The sequence below is a fragment of the Littorina saxatilis genome, linkage group LG12, assembly GCF_037325665.1.
Source record: "Littorina saxatilis isolate snail1 linkage group LG12, US_GU_Lsax_2.0, whole genome shotgun sequence".
NCBI lineage: Eukaryota > Metazoa > Mollusca > Gastropoda > Littorinimorpha > Littorinidae > Littorina > Littorina saxatilis.
The window spans coordinates 22,475,002-22,495,705 of NC_090256.1; the positions used below are offsets into that span (position 1 = coordinate 22,475,002).

At 40.9% G+C, this 20,704-nt stretch overlaps 1 protein-coding gene across 1 annotated transcript; it reads left to right on the forward strand.

The window, feature by feature from the left end:
* The first annotated feature begins 1,555 nt into the window (after nt 1-1,555).
* Nucleotides 1,556-19,665, forward strand: LOC138983046 (homeobox protein HMX3-like). The gene is made up of 3 exons (XM_070356448.1): nt 1,556-1,934; nt 16,453-16,925; nt 17,388-19,665. Exons 1-3 carry the CDS (start codon nt 1,556-1,558, stop codon nt 17,673-17,675), a joined length of 1,140 nt encoding a protein of 379 aa, XP_070212549.1. The 3' UTR covers nt 17,676-19,665.
* Nucleotides 19,666-20,704: the final 1,039 nt, after the last annotated feature.

Consider the following 20,704-nt stretch of genomic DNA (forward strand, 5'->3'; position numbering starts at 1 on the left):
CTTTGATAATGTCCACGACAGGACAGCATACTACATGTACAAACAAATCCTGGCAAGCTGAGACGCGCAGAGGCGGAGGCTTGGAGACGGAGAGAGAGAGAGAGACTGAGAGAGAGAGAGAGAGAGAGAGAGAGAGAGAGAGAGAGAGAGAGAGAGAGAGGACGTCAAACGTTAGGAGCAGAACATGGCTGTCCAAGTGAATGGTGTCCACAGAGAGAGAGAGAGAGAGAGAGAGAGAGAGAGAGAGAGAGAGAGAGAGAGAGAGAGAGAGAGAGAGAGAGAGAGAGAGAGAGGACGTCAAACGTTAGGAGCAGAACATGGCTGTCCAAGTGAATGGTGTCCACACAGTCCGGCACCCTTTCCACCCCTCCCTTCCCCTCTCCCCACCAATGACAGGCGCGCCTTTATCGCCGTTTCACATCTGCCTTGATTGGCTGGGCGGAGCTACGCGGAGCGGGGACGGCGGCTCATTAATCGCATTACAGGGCTCTCGCTCTCCGCCAATAGGCGGCGCCGTGTCGTGCTTGTCATTGGCCTAATAGCTGGGCCAAATGATTATTGTGCGATTAGTAAGACGGATGGCACTTGGGTTTTAGCGCTACGCAAGAAGCGCGGCCAGACACACGCTAAACAGGACGGCTGACTGACTGACTGCCTGCCAAGTGGCAAGGATGAAGAAAGAGAGAAAGAACGCCGGATACTGAGAGAAACGTGAGAGAGCTGTATGCAACTTGAGTCACTTGTCGTCGTCGCAGCTCTGATCCTTCTTGTTGTTGTTTTCTGTTGGTTATAGTGACAGTCGACGCAAAGAGGATTTTTTTGAATCATCGGTGTTGCTTCAAGAAAACTGCTGATCACTCAGGCTGCAGATCAGTGCCGCTTTATTTTGTGTACACTTTTTTTCTTGGTCAAGTCAAGTATTCATCCGATTTTTTTGCCATGAGGTATTTGTGTGACATCGTTGGTACTCTCTCGCGGGACAGATGTTTTTCAGTGAATTTTGACAATGAGCAGAACTTTGCGTGATCGTTTCAACCATCCTGCTACCAGATTTTGTTCTTTTGACAAAGTTTCGGTTCATCACATTTTAGTGTGCGATTATTTTTTTTAACCCAGCAAGGAAAAGCGAGTGGCGATTGTTTTTTTTAACCCAGCGAGGAAAAGCGAGTGACGTATTTATCGTAATAATGCTATGGACAAAGCATAACGGTTCTGCATCTAATGTGACGAATTTGTTTTTACGTCGCAAATAATTTCGGAAACTTTTTGTCATCTGTCCTTGGTATAACTTTCAACGGAAACACCTCTTCCTTGAAGTCAAACCGAGCAGTGAGCTTTGTATTTTTTATTCTTCAATGACTTCAAGCTGAACTGTGCGGGAATACTCTCCAGCGGATACACATCGCCAAAAGTTGTCATTCATCAAAGCTGAGGACGACAAGAGCAAGTAGAAACCCGACACCGGACTTCGCTGTTGGCCCAGATTATCCCCTTCGTTGTTCACGTGCAATAGAGACTTTTCCCTCAACCTTCAAGTCGGATGTGCATCAGCATCATGTCGGAGGACGAGCATACCCCGGAGAGCAAGGCCTCCTCCACCACCCCGCCCCCTCCACTCCCCCCACCCCCACCCGCCAAACATTCTTTCTCCATTAGCAGCATCCTGGGTCCCTCCAGGGAGGAGGAGAGGGCCAAGAGCCCGGACTCTGGCAGCGAGGGGGAGGGGGCAGGAGGAGGAGGAGGAGAGGGGGAGAAGGGAGACCTGCACTCGTCACGGTCCAGGGACGCCGTGGTGTTCAGCCTGGCTGACATCTACTCCAAGTTCCAGGTGTACGCTGCGGCGGCGGACTCCAGGTTGACCGCCAGGGCCTTCAACCAGTGGTACCCCTGGTACCCGGCGGCGGCCATGCTCCACCCGGCTCTCGACTATCAGGGTAAGAACAGTATAGTGACTGTCCCCCCCTCCCCCGCCACACACCTTCCCCTCTCCGCTTCTCACACTCTCACTTCTAACCCACCCACCTGTGTTTCTCACTCTAGACTCATGGTACTTCAAGACTCAGATTCAAAGACTCAAGACCCAAAATTATTACTGTCCTTATAAAAACAAGGAGAATTGCCATGCCATACGTCATCATAGGCCTCCAAACCTCTTCGGGACATTATCTGGTGATGCTCTTAGAAAGGGCTTCTCCCGACTCGTCCATTTCCCTTTCTACCCGTGTGTCTATATGTTTGAGTAAAGCCAGATCAGAGTTTTTGAGCCCTCCTCGAGCGTCCAACCCGTTGGCCGAAGGGAACTAGTTTGCAAGGCCCAGAAGCTCTGTACGGAGTAGAGAGCTGCATTGGTTGCACTGGCAGTTTTTCTCTCTCATTTTATTGATGACAACCGAAACTTACTGACCCGTTCAAGTCTCTAACTCCTCTGCGGATGCGCTGTTATCCAGGTGTCCTCGTTTTGGTGAGAATTTTTGATCAAATGAGACCGAGCGCTATTTTAAGATCTGAGAAACCAAGGGAAGTAAGCGCTATAAATGCATACGACATGTGTAACATGAGTATAAGTGAGAGCTTTGTAGAACCAATCTCCTGGCACTTGTGAGAACAACAGGCATTAAAATGAACATACGACTCTCATCCTCATCCTTGTGTGCACAGGTAGTATATGCACTTGGGGCGCCTTGTTTCTCAGATCTTAGGCACAGTTAATAATTGTCTACCATACCCGTGTGACTTGGAATAAGGCCGTGAAAGGTAAATATGCGCCGAAATGGCTGCAATCTACTGGCCGTATAAAATTTCATCTCACACGGCATCACTGCAGAGCGCCTAGAACTGTACCCACGGAATATGCGCGATATAAGCCTCATTGATTGATTGATTGATTGAGATCTTGTTATAGTATCTAGGTTTTGAGTTGATGACAAGAGAACTTACTAACCCTTGGTACCCACCCCATGAGCGCCTTTCCTGACCCCTGTGTGAATGTGCTTTGGTCAATGTGTTAGAGCAAAGCTTGGTCATTGTTGTACTGCTACAGAATCTTTGCTTTTTGATGCTGGCATAACTGACCCGTTCCGGTTGCTGACCCCTATGCAAATGAGCTGCTGTCTGTGTGTGAGAGCAGTGAGCCGTGTATTGGTGGCGTTGGTAGGACTTTTTGGTTTGATGGTCACAGATTGGTCGTGCAAAATCGATCATCAGTTTTGTTTAAAGATCATAATAATTATGTCAGTTTTGACGATTGTTTTTCTTCAAACTGTCTGCGTCCCAGACACAAAAACATCAACAACTAGAACACTGGAGAAAACCAAACACAAGAATAAAAACACACACAATAAAAAAGAAACAATGCACTTAGAATATGGATACAAATCTTGATGTTATGGTTGGGGAGGGCTGGGTAGAGTGGGGATGGAAGGGGTGGGGTTGTGGGATCTGAAAGTGCTGAGCAAGGTGACTGTTAGGAAAGCAGGTTTTCATGATTATTTTATGTCTTGCAATGAGGCATCACCCTCATTATGTTTAGAACGTTGATGTTATAGTAAGCCTATGTGTATGAAAATAAAATGTTAACAATCATCAGGAAAAAAAAAGTGCAGCTGTGATCGACAATTGTGTTGGTGGGTTAAAAAAGGTAGTGCATTAAAATTGAATCACATGATTAAGAAGAACAGAAACAAGAAAAGAAAAAGTACAGGAACGAGAGAGAAAAAGAAAGAAAGAAAGAAAGGAAAGAAAGAAAGAAAGAAAGAAAGAAAGAAAGAAAGAAAGAAGGAAAGAAAAACAAGAAAGAAAGAAACGTTACCCCCCAAAAATAAGAAAAATTACGCCAAGAGAGATATACGATAAAGCAGACTTTATTTTTGGTCCTAAATCAAAACGTTAACTTCCGTTTTAATTAAATTGCTTCCTCATGACATCATCTTTTTTTTAGTTATCACACACACACACACACACATACACACACAAACACCACTTTTGCCAGCCATTAGTTTGAAAGATGACCCAAGGTTGTTACAAAATGTTATAAAATATATTTTTTCAAGCAAAGACGATTTTTAAAGGGGCAATATAACCACAGTATATTAAACTGAATCATGATTACGGATACACCTGCAAGGCTTAAACATCATCTTTTGTTGCACACCTCAGAGAAATTCAAATCGCTAGACTAGCGCAACAAATAAAATTCGATCAACGGTTTCCTAATTCAATTTGTAAATAATTCCCAAGTCAAAACCGAAATCAGAATTTTAAACACATGTATATCATTTCAGGCCCCCGCAATGTTCAGTAGGAAAATGATCAAATAGTGTTTAGTCCCAAGACCGGAAGTACTTTGACCTTGATTTGATTTGATTTGATTTGATTTAGTTTAGTTTAGTTTAGTTTAGTTTAGTTTAGTTTAGTTTAGTTTAGTTTAGTTTAGTTTAGTTCAGTTTTGCTTAGCTTAATCTAATTTATTTCAATTCAATTCAATTCAATTTAATTCAATTCAAATCAATTCTATTCAATTGAATTCAATTTACAAGGACAAACACACTTGACACTCAATGAAACAAATAAAGCAAGGCTATATTGAAGGTGAAGACAGTATATAGAAAAATATCCGTCAGGGTCTAGAAAACACCAAAGTGCAACAGTATATATAAGGAGCGATGTTTACAAAAAGAAACAAACAAATGAGTTACACGTGCAAGAAGAGTTAAAAACAATCAACGACGAATAGTCACATTGTAGACGGTAAAGTTACACAGAATTATGCAACAAATATGTTTGATACACATACACACTTTTGCACAGAAGGTCGAACATAAATACAAATGCCGTTGCTTAATCATCGTATACATTACAAGTCACGATTAAATGATGACAACCTCTCAAGCAATTAGAAAACAAAAACAAAATCACAGCGAATTCATCTCCTCGTGATTCAATCAAACGGGAGACTAATTTGTTGTTTGAAGATAGACAGTCGCGGGTTTAAGACAAACAAACAAAAAGGTTTGTCGGCATCATCTTCAGCTCGTGAAAATGTCAAAGAGGAAGAATTAACTTATGAGCGAATCAAGGCAATTTTGCCATTTTTGAAGCGGCTTGGCTGTTATCGATTTGTGCTAATATGATGAATGTATGCTGGAGCGTTTTAGTATTCATGTCTTGCCAGCCACTTTCGGAAAGATCGCTGAAAGCAAACATACAGGGACGAATCGGAAGATTTAATGATTTTTTTTATTGCTTGTTTGCTTTGGTAAGAATAAAAAAAACAAGAAAGGTAGGTTGTTGGAACGTTTGTTATTGACAAAACAATACATTCACAGATATTTCGACCCAACGGTCTTTTAAGTGAACAGACAAAGTAATATTCACACAAAACTTATCTTGATAGTTCTATCAGTTTACGTCCACCCGTCAGGAAGCCGAGCGAATGAAACAAAACCCCTCTAAAACAATGCATAGTTATCATAATGGATTCTTTATTGTTTTTGATACTTAAAACATTAATCCGGGACAGCTATAGCAACACATGTATTTTATGATTAACAAACAAACAATTGAAACGTTTCTTGTTGGTCTTCTGTTGTTTGCTTGTTCGTTGTTGTTGTTGTTGTTGTTGTTGTTGTTGTTGTTGTTGTTGTTGTTGTTGTTGTTGTTTTTGTTTTGAATTATTTGTGTGTGTGTGTGTTTGTTTATTAATTTAAAAAGGCAGTGCAACTCCCTTTCTTACAACGACATATCTTTTTAGTACAAACTATTAACAACAACGCCAACCATGCTTCTGCTGCTTGAAATCATAGAGTCAATTAAAAAGGAATACCCAAAAATGAAAGACCACCCAAAACAAAACAAAACGAAACGAAACAAAACAAAAACAAAAGGAAAAACGCACCTGTACCACATAACAGACAAAAAAAGCACAAACAAGGCAACAACTACAAAACTTCTACAGAAAAAAACATACACGATCGCGGTGTATACACAAACACATACACAAAAACAGTGATGAATTTTTGTAAAAATACAGGAATCCATTTGATAGGAGATTCAGCTTACTTGTCTTCTGAAAACCCAGTGAACCTTATAAAGTCAAGCCCACTCTGACTGTGTTCCACGAGGTAAATCGTGTGTAGCATCAGTGTTTAAAAACAAAATATATCTATTCTTTTATTTATTGTTGTCAAAGAACAGATATATCATCGACATTTCATAGCCCAGTAGCGTTAAAATGATGCACGCGAGACGGTCAGAACATAGCTTTGTGTTAATCCTAGCTTCGCATTATAAGAAATTCTTTTCAGTGTAAACCGTCTTGTAAATAGTAAATAACTATACATATATATATAGATAGATATATGCCTCCAGGTATTGACACAAGACAAACATCTACAGCTATAGGCTGATTTGGTTTTTGCGTTCGTTTCTTCTTTTGTGTTGTGGGAATTATTTTGCTGAGATCATTTCTCTCACTGACAAACGTGTCAATAATGGAATTAATTCTGAAGAAAAGATCTCACCGTGCACGAAAATTAGCCAGACTGGAGATTATGGTACGTGTTATTGCAAGGAAGTTCGTATCTCATGTAAACGCCTGGACATGCCTGCGGTGGTTCATAAGAGGGTCAATATACACGGGAAGGAATGTATCTGTTAAGTTTTTAAAGTTCTATGTTTTTCTTTGACCACTGCATTATTCCCTGAAGAGACGGGCGCAATGGCCTAGTGGATATGACGTCGGCCTCCCATTCGGAAGGTCGCGTGTTCGAATCCCGGCCGCGCCTGATGGGCTAAGGGTGGAGATTTTTCCATCTCCCAATTCAACTTCTGTGCAGATTAGTGCCTTATGAACACGCAAGCACAAGACCAAGTGCGCACGGAAAAGATCGGTGGGTAATAGACACACGAATATACCGTACCCAGCTGCTTAAACGGCGGGATAAAAACGGCCATACACGAAAAGAAAATGTCATAATTTGGTCAAAAATACAAATAACATTTAATGTATCGATTTTAGTTAGAATTCTTCTTATTTATCTGATCGAACGCACAAAAACACGCACTCTTTTGTAGTCTCGGCTATCCGCCTAGAAATATGAGCTTTTGTCGAATTCTGACGTCACATAGTTCAAAGAAGGAAAACCCAATGTGCAATAGATACATAATGCTTTTTTTGTCTCAACCTTCAGTTGACAGTTGTGCATTGTGCGTGGCAGTAGTACCAGTAGTTTGACCTTCAAGAGCGGACAGATAAAAATGAAAGGATTTCACGTGCAAATAATGATATTATGCTGTGCAAAATTGGGAGTTGGGAAGCGCAGTTCGCACTAGATGCGCGTTCGAAAAACCACTGGTTAGGTTTTCAAATGTTATATAAGCTTTCCCGCGTCCTCCCTTTCGGATTGTTCAATCAACCCCGGTGACATTAACCAGATCGTATTGTGATTCTACTGTTTCTCGATCCGATCTATGTTCAGTATAGCCTTGTGATGAAAAGGGAATTATTTGTTTACAAAGAGTTATGTAGCTGATTAAATAAAGGCAGTAATAAAACGAAGAGGTTGGAGAATACTAATGCAAATTAAAAAAAAAAAAAATAAAAAAAAGCAAAACAAAAAACCCAACAACAAGCAAGGGAATAAAAATAACACAAAATCTAAAACGAAATGATAACCTGAACAGAGAAAAGAAAGTTTTTTTGTCACTGTTTTTCTTGTCTCGAGACCCCAGGGGGTCGCGCAATCAGCGTTGATCTTATTCTGTTTTGTTCTCACCGGCCAACTCTTTAAAAAAAAATATTGGCAATTAATGAAGGCGTATCAAGGTAAAATGTCATCTCTTTGAAAAAGGTAAAACAAATTGTGTCTGATGATACGCCCCGGAGAGAAGAAAGGAATAAAGAACAAAAACGGAGGACAAAATATAGTGCTAAGAAATAATGAACAAAAGAATGATGTAGATAAGAATAAAAGACAACTTTACCCCCCCCCCTACCCCCCAACCCCCACCGTACACCCGCACAACCCGTCTCCTATTCCATACAAAAATAAAACACAAAGCCCATAAAAAAAACCACTCAACAACAACAAAGAGCACACACACACACACGCACACACACACACACACACACACACACACACACACACACACACACACACACACACAAAACACTCCTTGTGTGCTTTTCTTTGTCTTAAACAAACAGTACAAGCCAGTTATGCACAATACTTTCCCCAGTGAAACTGATCACATTTAACTATTCCTTTAGTCTATTCCCGCGGTGGCTAAGCCTGTGAAACTGACACCGTCAATCATGCTGAGTGGGCGTGGCTAGTTATTGATCGATCTCTTGCCTTTGACACCCCAGCGCTGTCCACCAAGAGCTCGCCAATAAGAAAGCTGGTCGGGTCGTTTACAGAGCTGTGCATTATGCAGTTTGGAGAAGCTTGTATATAGTCATGCTTGCACTGAGAGAGAGAGAGAGAGAGAGAGAGAGAGAGAGAGAGAGAGAGAGAGAGAGAGAGAGAGAGAGAGAGAGAGAGAGAGAGAGAGAGAGAGAGAGAGAGAGAGAGAGAGAGAGAGAGAGACAATGAAAATGACAATGACAAATTCTTTATTAACGAGGGTAATGGCATAAGCAAACAGGTGCTTTTTTACATCCAGCCCTCGCCCATGGGAGGGTTTAATCTAATGATAATACGTTTTAAAATGTTGGAATATCAATTAAAGAAGTAATAAAAACAAACGTCAAACAAGCAAACGATTAACAGACTAAACAAAGAGAGACTAAACGAGAGAGAGAGAGAGAGAGAGAGAGAGAGAGAGAGAGACAGAGAAAGAGAGAGAGACAGACAGAGAGAGAGAGAGAGAGAGACAGAGAGAGAGACAGAGAGAGAGAGAGAGAGAGAGAGAGAGAGAGAGAGAGATGGTGGCTAGGACTGTATATACTAAAATACTTTTTGTGTGTGCCTATTTTGAGAAAAAAGAGATTGGGTGGATGGCATGATCAACAATATAAATATACGATTAACAGATATACTACCTTTCGCGTAACTTTCGGTCGTCGGCAACTTGCATGCCCGTTAAAACGTGGTCTGCATTTCAGGACAGTGATGAACGACATCTGTAAGAGAAAGGGAAATCATTTCTACATTTATAAACCTTGTGATACTCGTTGTTTTTTCAAATATGAAATGCTTTCGCTCGCATTTCAACGTCTGAAGAAATCAAACATTAAAAAAAACCATCGTGTTAATCTGGTATGACACTGCAAGCCTTGTAGGCTTATATGGTATTCTCTATATTTGCTGTTGAGCTTTTTCCTGTATTCTGTTTTTAGGTTTGATTGATGCAACTTAGACATTTCAAGTTGTAGCGGAAATGTGGCTTCAAACACACACATACAAAATGTGACCCTCCACCACGGAATGAGTCGCATGTCACCTTTGCATGATTTTCATATTTTTACATTTTCCTAAAGAGTTTTTTATGCTCTATCCAGTGGTGAAAACCGTTTTAGAAAAGAGCGAAAACTGTTTGAGTTATAAGCCTGTGACTAAGGTGACCCTCACGCTGTTACCATACACTATCCGGACTTATATCAAGCCTAGCACAGAACCGCGCGAGGTGACATACGACTCATTTCGTGGTGGAGGGTCACAAATGTTGTGAGTGGAAGCCACCGCAGATCTGCCCCATGGCTTTTCCAAGTGATAAGAACTCCCTTCCGCTTGGAAACATACAACAAATCAACAGCCTGGCTGCATTCTGGGATTTTATTTTGTTTTGTTTTGCTGAGTTGTTTTCGTAGCGCACACATACTATTATATATGTAAATCTGCTACATTAATTCAGCCCCAAGAAACAACAAGTCGCGTAAGGCGAAATTACTACATTTAGTCAAGCTGTGGAACTCACAGAATGAAACTGACAGCACTGCATTTTTTCATCCAAACATATCAAATCTATATGTTTTTGGAATCAGGAACCGACAAGGAATAAGATGAAATTGTTTTTAAATCGATTTCGGAAATTTTATTTTAATCTTAATTTTTATATTTTTAATTTTCAGAGCTTGTTTTTAATCCAAATATAACATATGTATATGTTTTTGAAATCAGAAAATGATAAAGAATAAGATTAACGTAATTTTGGATCGTTTTATAAAAATATAATTTTAATTACAATTTTCAGATTTTTAATGACCAATGTCATAAATTAATTTTTAAGCCTCCAAGCTGAAATGCAATATTAAAGCCCGGCCTTCGTCGAAGATTGCTTGGCCAAAATTTCAATCAATTTTACTGAAAAATGAGGGTGTGACAGTGCCGCCTCAACTTTTACAAAAAGCCGGATATGACGTCATCAAAGACATTTATCGAAAAAAATTAAAAAAAACCGTCTGGGGATATTATACCCAGGAACTCTCATGTAAAATTTCATAAAGATCGGTCCAGTAGTTTACTCTGAATCGCTCTACACACACACGCACACACACACACACACACACACACACTCACAAACACACACACACACACACACACACACACACACACTACACACACTCTACACACACACACACACACACACACACACACACACACACACACACGTACACACACACACACACACATATACACATACACCACGACCCTCGTCTCGATTCCCCCTCTATGTTAAAACATTTAGTCAAAACTTGACTTAATGTAAAAAGGTGAAAAAGCAGAAATAATTGCCATACACACAGAAAATTGCATGCTAGGCTGTTCATTTTCAATATGCATCTATAAGTGGATGGAAGCTCTGGTCTCAGGTAAAAGACGCGACGGACCTGTGGTGGAGCTTTTGATCGTTTACACGGGATAGTATGTACATGTATGTTTAACTCAGCATCGTTAGTCCTTGCTAACAATAACTTGTTTTGTAATCGTCTTGGAGAAGAAGAAAGCAAAACAAAAAAACCCAACTTCGAGTTGCTATAGATGCTTATCATTTAATCACAGAGTTTGTTCACACGGGAAGTGAGGTATGTTTAAGCCTATATCGATTCTCATCACTAAGAAACCTTATCTGTTTTCTACTGCATTGTCTCCTTGGCTGGCGCAAAACTAAAATGGCCGGAGATATTTAATCACAGCGTGATATGTAAACCGAGCAGCAGTTAACCAGCTAATGCCGGGTAGGATTACACAAGTTGCTTGTGTATGGGCTGCGTTTGGTTTTTGTTCACTGCAAGTCTTAATCGATCGACGAGGAATGGAACCGTGATTGATGCGTCGCCAACAATTACACGAAGACGAGCCGCATGAGCACAAAAATGGTGTTTTTAAGAGGCTAAGTCTCTTCGCTTTTGGTTTAAACAAGATTTTATTAAGGAAATACAGGGTGGCATGTATATGCGATATAAACATTTGTGACCACACAACAAGCTAAGCTTATATTAAGTGTGGTTATAAATATGTACATCTAAATAGGAATTGTTATTTCACGTTAAGTCAAGGTCAGAGCATCGCTTATACCCTTATTAGAAATGTCTCTTCGCTTTTAAAGACACCTAGCACCAGTCCTCTCCTACACTGTGTCAAGGATCGTGTGAACCCTCACGGAGATCTCCAAGCTTTTAAAGACACCTAGCACCTCTCCTACACTGTGTAAAGGATCGTGTGAACCCTCACAGAGATCTCCAAGCTTTTAAAGACACCTAGCACCTCTCCTACACTGTGTAAAGGATCGTGTGAACCCTCACAGAGATCTCCAAGCTTTTAAAGACACCTAGCACCTCTCCTACACTGTGTAAAGGATCGTGTGAACCCTCACAGAGATCTCCAAGCTTTTAAAGACACCTAGCACCTCTCCTATACTGTGTAAAGGATCGTGTGAACCCTCACAGAGATCTCCAAGCTTTTAAAGACACCTAGCACCTCTCCTATACTGTGTAAAGGATCGTGTGAACCCTCACAGAGATCTCCAAGCTTTTAAAGACACCTAGCACCTCTCCTACACTGTGTAAAGGATCGTGTAAACCCTCACAGAGATCTCCAAGCTTTTACACAGTGGATCCTCCCTGTTAAGACCTCAACAACTCGGAGAAAATCAGGTCTTAAACAAGTCGCGTAAGGCGAAATTACTACATTTAGTCAAGCTGTGGAACTCACAGAATGAAACTGAACGTAGTCCGCCGCTAGTGCAAAAGGCAGTGAAAGTGACGAGCCTGTTTGGCGCGGTAGCGATTGCGCTGTGCTTCATAGCACGCTTTACTGTACCTCTCTTCGTTTTAACTTTCTGAGCGTGTTTTTAATCCAAACATATCATATCTATATGTTTTTGGAATCAGGAACCGACAAGGAATAAGATGAAATAGTTTTTAAAACGATTTCGGAAATTTAATTTTGATCATAATTTTTATATTTTTAATTTTCAGAGCTTGTTTTTAATCCAAATATAACATATGTATATGTTTTTGGAATCAGAAAATGACGAAAAATAAGATGAAATTGTTTTTGGATCGTTTAATAAAAAAAATAGTTTTAATTACAAGTTTCCGATTTTTAATGACCAAACTCACTCATTAGTTTTTAAGCCACCAAACTGAAATGCAATACCAAACCCCGGCCTTCGTCGAAGATTGCTTTGCCAAAATTTCAATCAATTTAATTGAAAAATGAGGGTGTGACAGTGCCGCCTCAACTTTTACAAAAAGCCGGATATGACGTCATCAAAGGTATTTATCGAAAAAAAGAAAACAACGTCCGGGGATATCATACCCAGGAACTCTCATGTCAAATTTCATAAAGATCGGCCCAGTAGTTTAGTCTGAATCGCTCTACACACACACACAGACAGACAGACACACACACACACACACACACACACACACACACACACACACACACACACACACACACACATACACCACGACCCTCGTCTCGATTCCCCCCTCTATGTTAAAACATTTAGTCAAAACTTGACTAAATGTAAAAAGAGGGAGTCTTAAAATGGGGGAAAGTTTATCTGAGGTTTTAAACAGTCTGAGAAACTTAAATTCGGGGGGTCCTAACTGGCGGGTTCCACTGTATACAGGATAAGAGCATCCTTCCGCTGGTACACATGCCCCCCCCCCCAAAAAAAAATAAAAATAATAATAATACAAAAATTACGACCTGGCTGTTTTCTGTGCAAAGTTGCACTTATTTTACTGAACTAATTTCGCAGCTCAAAAATAATGATGTCAATCTGCATAATACAATTTTTTTCCCTCTCTCTCCATTTAGCACAGAAACGTTTCCAGGCTGTCGCCTTTTTGGCACTCGAATGTGTCCAAGCGGACGGACGCTCTTCACCTTTGTAAAACCCTTCACCGTCTTTATCGTTGTGTCTCCTTACCAGAGACTGTCGAGCTGGGTTTGTTTTTAATACCAACAATTGTGTTTAAGCCGAAATTGGTCTTAAAGGAATTAAAAATAAAACGAGGGAACAAGAACCCAAAACATAGCCCTAAAACCTTGAGAGATCTGAAGTATATATATCTATGTATTTTGTAAATGAATAATTTAAAACAAACAAGTAAGCAAAGAAACTAACTTTTCTATTTTGTAATTCTTATCGATGCTTCAACAAGAAATGAATAAATAAATAAATAAATAAACAAATAAACAAATACAATAAAAACATTAATAAATAAATAAATAGATTTTTTTTAAATCAACCCAACACAACCGAACACAAACCAACCCCAACCCATACCATGCAAACACAGCTCTTTAACCATACACATGTGCATACAGTCTCTCTCTCTCTCTCTCTCTCTCTCTCTCTCTCTCTCTCTCTCTCTCTCTCTCTCTCTCTCTCTCTCTCTCTCTCTCTCTAACACGACAAAATCTTTAATGACGGCGTGAATCACAGTCTGGGAATCGACGCAGGACATGCGTCTGCCGGTGTGTTCTGCGCGATCGGTGTCTGTCTGTCAGTGACATTGATCCCTTGCCTGCCGCGTCTTCCTGACTGCCTTGCCTTGCCTTGCCCGTGCGTACCGTCACCACCCCGCTTCCCTGACCTTGTTAGGGCTGTAACGACACAGTCTTACGGATGTGGATGTTTGGGACGTTTTCTGTTAGCTGACAGGCTTGTCTCTGTTGGGGGTATTTTTCTTCTTCAAAGGTGTGCATCTATTTGCCTTTTTTGGAACTTTAAAGGTCCTTGTCTACATTTTTATACCGAAATCGCCATTTGACCATTAAAATGCAGAGTCTATTATCTACAAATATCAACAATACACCCCCTTTCGATCAGGAAAGACGAAGCCAGTGTAGCCGTTTGAAAATTCATTGTAGTATTCCAGCGTAGTACTCATAGTAGGATATCCTTATTTGGAAAATGCCAAGCGCAAAACTCCTCTCAAATCCCGTGCATTTCGCAATTCGTGCGTTTAAAAAAAAAAGCGTGGATAGCGCTCCCGTGTCAAACTGTTGCTGCACTTGTTTGGGCCTGGCTATAAGCATTGGTCAGTATTTTTAGGCAAAGCACATGTTCTCAGCAAACAGAAAACAAAATATTGGAAGCGTGAGTCACGCTTCCCAAAAATAAAATCTTTTTTTACATATATTTTTTTTTCTATAACTTTTTTCCCCATGGTTCATTCATCATCTGACATAACTTTTTAGCGAAATCTAACCATAAGATTATTGAAAAAAAGCAAAAATGTAGACGACCACCTTTAATCGCATTTTATGGAGATGACTATTTACTTTAATATATTTATTTTATATATTTAGAAATTTATTTTAAAGGCTGACATAGTCCTATTTAATTAGTTTAATTACTTCCAGGGCTTTTCCCATCGTTGCGGGGATGTATAAATTAAGCTTCCTGCAAAGTTTTAGGTTTGAAGTCCTTACCAATTACGAGAAATAATTAATTCTTTATTGCATTGTTTAGCAACAGTTCTCCAGGACTTGGGCTATTTTTAGACCGTTGACGTCACTTCGTGACGTTTCGTAAACCAAAGATGGCGTTTGAGACTGTTCTGTTTACATTAAACACTATCAACACCACTTTGCAATACTGAAATAATTTGTTCTGTGTTCGAAAGCTACAGCCAATCGTTATTATATCCCCTTAAGTACAGTTTTATAACATTATTGGCACATGTAAACAATATGAATTAATTAATGAACGCTACGAATATGGCAGCCTTTAACATATACTATGAGTACGTAGGAAAGAATGGAATCTGAGATGGAAAAACTCCAGGCATTCACAAAACCCCAGAGAAAAAAAAACCACTTACAATATTGTTGAAAAAACTTTCACAGTTGAAACCCAAGTGCCTCGTTACAGTTTTGCTGTAGCCTTTTCGGTAAACCGGATACCGGTGATTTATTTCCTTTGTCTCGCGTGTACGCGTGTTCGGCAAGGGATGACTGTCGCCGGGATCTCTGTGGCTGGGGAGGAACAGGGAGGGACTGGGAGGATAAGAGATGAGCCTGATTCTGCGGATTGGTCTCATTACCCTCCCCCTGGTCTCACTTATCAAATCCTCTGAAGTGAAATGAGGAACTACCGCAGGTTCTTGAAGCTTTTGGTTAAAACAATTGTTATGTCCGAAATGTCGAGAGCTTTTAAGTGAAATGAGGAACTTAACTACCGCAGGTTCTTGAAGCTTTTGGTTAAACTTTTTTTATGTCTGAAATGTCAAGAGTTTTTTTTTAAACCTTGCAAGTGAAGTGAGGAACTACCGTTGGTTCTTGAAGCTTTTGGTTAAAAGTAAAAATATCGTTTTATGTCTGAAATGTCAAGAGGTTTGTTTAACCCTTGCAAGTGAAATGGGAAACTATGGCAGGTTCTTGGAGCTTTTGGTTAACACTATTTTGATGTCTGAAATGCCGAGAGTTTTTAAGTGAAATGAGGAACTACCGCAGGTTCTTGTTTAAACTTTTGATTATAACTATTGTTATGTCTGAAATGTCAAGAGGTTTATTTCTTAACCTTTAAAAGTGAAATGAGGAACTGACTACCGCAGGTTCTTGAAGCTTTTGCTTAAAACTATTTTTATGTCTAAATTGTTAAGAGGGTTTTTTTTACCCTTGGAAGTGAAATGAGGAACTACCGCAGGTTCATGGAGCTGTTAGTAAAAATATTTGTATGTCTGAAATGTCAAGAGGTTCAAGTGAAATGAGGAACTACCACAGCTTCTCGAAGCTCTTCGTTATTTCTTTCTTTTTCTTCTTTCCTTCCTTCTTCATTCATTCATTCATTTATTTATTTATTCATTCATTCATTCATTCATTCTTTCTTTCTTTCTTTCTTTCTTTCTTTCTTTCTTTCTTTCTTTCTTTTCCTTTTCAAGTTAAAGGGGGATGGGGCATGGAGACTTAACATTTTTAACTGGAACAATATCTACACTTGCTTTGTTGTTAAACCATTCTAAAATAAAAAATTTCTTCTTGTGTATTTCAGTTCCCACAGCACCACGTCTGCGTCCTTCCCCCTCCCCCAAACTGCCCCTGTCCCCCTCCTCCCCCTCAAGTCCTTACGGCAGCGCAAGCGACGGGGGACGCGGCGACAGTGACAGGAACCGAGAGAGAGACAGAGAACGGGAGAGAGACAGAGACCGAGATCACTTCCTCGGCCCTAGCTCCCCTAAACGTTCCTGCAACGACATCAGCGTCGATTCTGGCGATGAAGATGTTGACGGGTTGTCGCGTGACGACGCAGGCAGCATTCGTGGTGGTGACGATGGTGGACGACGAAAGGGGAACGACTGCGACGACGACGACGACGAGAAGATGAAGGCGAGGAAGAAGAAGACGAGGACGGTATTCTCGCGGAGTCAGGTGTTTCAGCTGGAGTCTACCTTCGACATGAAGCGCTACCTGTCGAGCTCTGAGCGCGCTGGGCTGGCGGCTTCCTTGCATCTTACCGAGACACAGGTAGGTCACGGTAACTTTGTGTAGAAAGATTACAGAAAGGCATGAAAATGAAAGAGAGAGAGAGAGAGAGAGAGAGAGAGAGAGAGAGAGAGAGAGAGAGAGAGAGAGAGAGAGAGAGAGAGAGAGGGGGTACAATACCAAGAAAGAAAGAAAGAAAGAAAGAAAGAAAAGAAAGGAAGAAAAAACGGTACGGAGGCAAGAAGAAAGAAAGGTAAGAGAACAGAGTGACAACAAGCCCAGGCAAGCATAGTTATTTCCGGTGTTACGTCAATTGCTTGGTAAGGACTGTGATAGCGATTCAAAAAGCGAAGCAAGGTTAAATCCAAAAGCAATGAGAAAAAAAAGAAGAAATTAAAAAACAAAAAACAATAATTGTTTTGTCAATAACAAACGTTCCAACAACTTACCTTTCTTGTTTTTTGAAGCAATGTTAACAATACCATTGTCGTTTCTTTCTCCCAGGTGAAGATCTGGTTCCAGAACAGACGGAACAAATGGAAACGTCAGCTGGCGGCCGAGATGGAGGCGGCCAACATGTCGGCCCAGCGGTCCCCACATCGCATGGTTCGAGTCCCCGTACTCTATCACGACAGCGGGGTGGCTTTCCCGTCCAGCTCCGGCCGCCCCGAGCGTCTGCCCAGCAGTTCTTCTCCCCCCTCCCTCTCCGCCGTGTCCTCGCTCAGTTCGCTGTGCTACCCCCACCCCTACCCCACCATGTCCACCCTCCGCTCACTGCACGGGGCCGTATGAGGACTGAAATGTTCATCTGCAGTGAATCTTAACACGACAGCGGGTGATTGTTTACTGGAGTTTCAGTAACAAAGACAAGTTACGAGTCTCAACAGAAAAAACCCAGTTATGAGTCTCAACAGAACAAAGACTATGGGAGTCAGACAGTTGGACATCCATTAGAGTCTGAGATTTTGAACACGGCGCGAGTCTATCGAAGACTTGTTGTGTCAAACAGTTTGAGGACTGTGAGAGACCACAAGAGTTTGAAAACTACGCGAGTCTGACAGTTAGAAGACTATGGAAGTCAAACCAGTTAGAAGACTCCACGGTTCTAGCGGTTTGAACACTAAGCGACGGCATTTCCGTGGTAGCTCCAGGCGTTTATTGTCACTGGCACGGACACAAACCTCTCCTGTTCACAGGGTTTAACAAGAAAAAACCACCTCAAGATTCATGTTGATGTTAATATTCCTTGTGTCACTCGTTATGTCTCAGTGTCAACAATCACCTCTTAAACGGCCGCCCTAAAAGGAGTTTTCCCCCACTCATTTTTAGACAGATGGGGAAGTCTGCAGCTGCATCTGCATCAAGAGAGAACTTTAGTTTCAGCTGCAGGCTGTGGCTTTCGTTGTGATTGACAATGACGACATCATTATTTTCCTGTCCGAGAGTTTTAACAACTACTGGACTGCTTAAGTTCACGTCCCCAGAACTGCCATGTAAGGTCACTGACCACATGTTAATGTTTTCCTATGACAAGGTAGACACGCTGCTTGAAACTTTCCATTGAGACCCGGCTTAACCTCTTACTGCTACGATTTGTTCCTCATGGTCTCAGTCTGCACTTAAGGTCAATTCACACTAACGATTGTAGAAACGGGGGGAGAGAGAGGAGGGAGGGGGTATTTTACTTTGACTTAATCCCTTTTTGTTATTTACTTACTTACTGCCTGTAATGCCGGTTGGCATGTCGGGCAGCACCGAAGGACCTCCACTCCTGTCTGTTCTGGGCCAGTCTCTGGGTGGTACCCCACGTATGGTTCAGGGTCTTCCGTTCCCCTACCACCGTTCGTCGTCAGGTGTTCGTGGGTCTGCCTCTCTTGTGCTTTCCCTCTGATGTCCAGTGCAGGGGGCAGTCCTGGTAGCCTGTTACCCAAAAGATGGGATGTTATATGATATAAGTGTATGGTACACACGCCATCCTTCCCTACTGCGGTTGACTAGCACATCAGACTCTGACAAAACCTTCTCACGCATCCACTCACCCTACCCTCAGCCCCTTACTTTCTAACATACCTCAGGTCGCTTCGAGTCACCAAGCAGTATAGGCAAATGTAATGAGGAACTGTGATGAGATACCTCAAAGGCAAATTCATCAGGCAAAGAACGACAGCAAAGTGTGTCGGATTTAACCCCTGAGACAGAGCAGTTCGTCATCTCATTGGGGGAATGTGTCAGAGACGAACACACTTGTCATCCCATTGCCATACTTGATATGAAAGAACAAAGATACATCCTCGTGGGGAAAGCTGCTACACACCGACTTTTGACAAACTGATCCACATCTCAGCTCGGAGAGCGTTACAAAGAAACAGATCTTCACAACTGGTAGCTTGTTTTAACACTTGTGCAAAGGAGCGACAATCGTAGTCAAAGATATTCAGGCTCTGACAATTTGTGTGACAGAGAACAATGACAGAGCTTATCGTTTATACTCCAGCTGGGATACATATTTTTTGTGATGGCACTAAGCATTGTAACTGTGCGAATCAGTGAGTAGTCTATGTTTCTACAGATGAAATAAAGGTAAAACAATACGTTTTAAAACGTGTTGCGCCTTCGTGTTAAAGCTTTAATGATTATGTTTGTATTGTTGTATAAATAAGGCACTGACCTTTGCACATTTTTTCAGGTTTCTGTTCTTTATTTACAGTTTATATTTAAGGCGCATGGTGGTATTGACTGTTTATCTTTTGTTTCGGACTGATAACGCGCAAGGGAACAACAAGAAAAGGAGAAAAACACATGTGTTATGATGAATTATATAAGACAATGATACTTTTTTGTTGTAAGTTATTTATACATGCTTGAATCTCATTGTGTGTGCTATTTGCTGCCTTTTTAGTGTTGCAAGGGCGATTTTTGTCCTTTTAATTGATGACACATTGTTGGCGATGACAACTGTAAGTCATGACAAACTAACTTATGACAAACTGCAGCTGATAACAAATTGTCAATGGTGACAAACTGTAAGTGATGCCATCTTGTAACTGATCGCAAAATGCAGTTGATGCCATCTTGTAACCAATCGCAAAATGCAGTTGATGTCAAGCCTTGGCTGATGACAAACAATGACAGATGACAAGCTAGAACTGGTGACAAGCCGTAACAGATGACAAACAGTGACAAGATGAAAAGCTATAACGGATGACAAGCCGTAACAGATGACAAACTGTGACGGATGATACAATGTAACTTATTATAAACTGTAACTTAGGACAGACTGTCCGAGGTACTCAATAAGATTAGCTCTGCTACCGCCAATTATTGACAATTTTATCTGTTACTTTATTTTTGTTGTTGATATACTACGTTCAGGGTTTTGACAATATTAGAAACGTTTGTGTCTATGTAAAAATATTTCTTAATGCGGACTTTTTTTAAACCACTGTGTTCTTGTATAATTCAGCACATCGTCCGCTATCTTCTTCCTCTTACAAGGTCAAATGGTCAAGAAGACAAAGATAAAACAGTTCAGTGTTGTGATACATGTTCATGCAAAGATACAAAGATTTCGCCCAACTAACGTTTTACAAATTGACTTATTGACAGCTTATTTTTCTTTAAATGACATCCCACGTTCGGTTCTTATCTTTTGTTCTTCGTTCGAGTCGTTTTTGACAATAAATCAAGACATTAAACAGATACGTTTACCTCACATTTGATTGCAAACCCCTTTAATTGTGCAACGCTTTGTCAAGTCTGTTGCCAGGATACGTAGCAGAACGACTTGATTGTCATAAGCTCACATTTAAAGTATCTCTGTA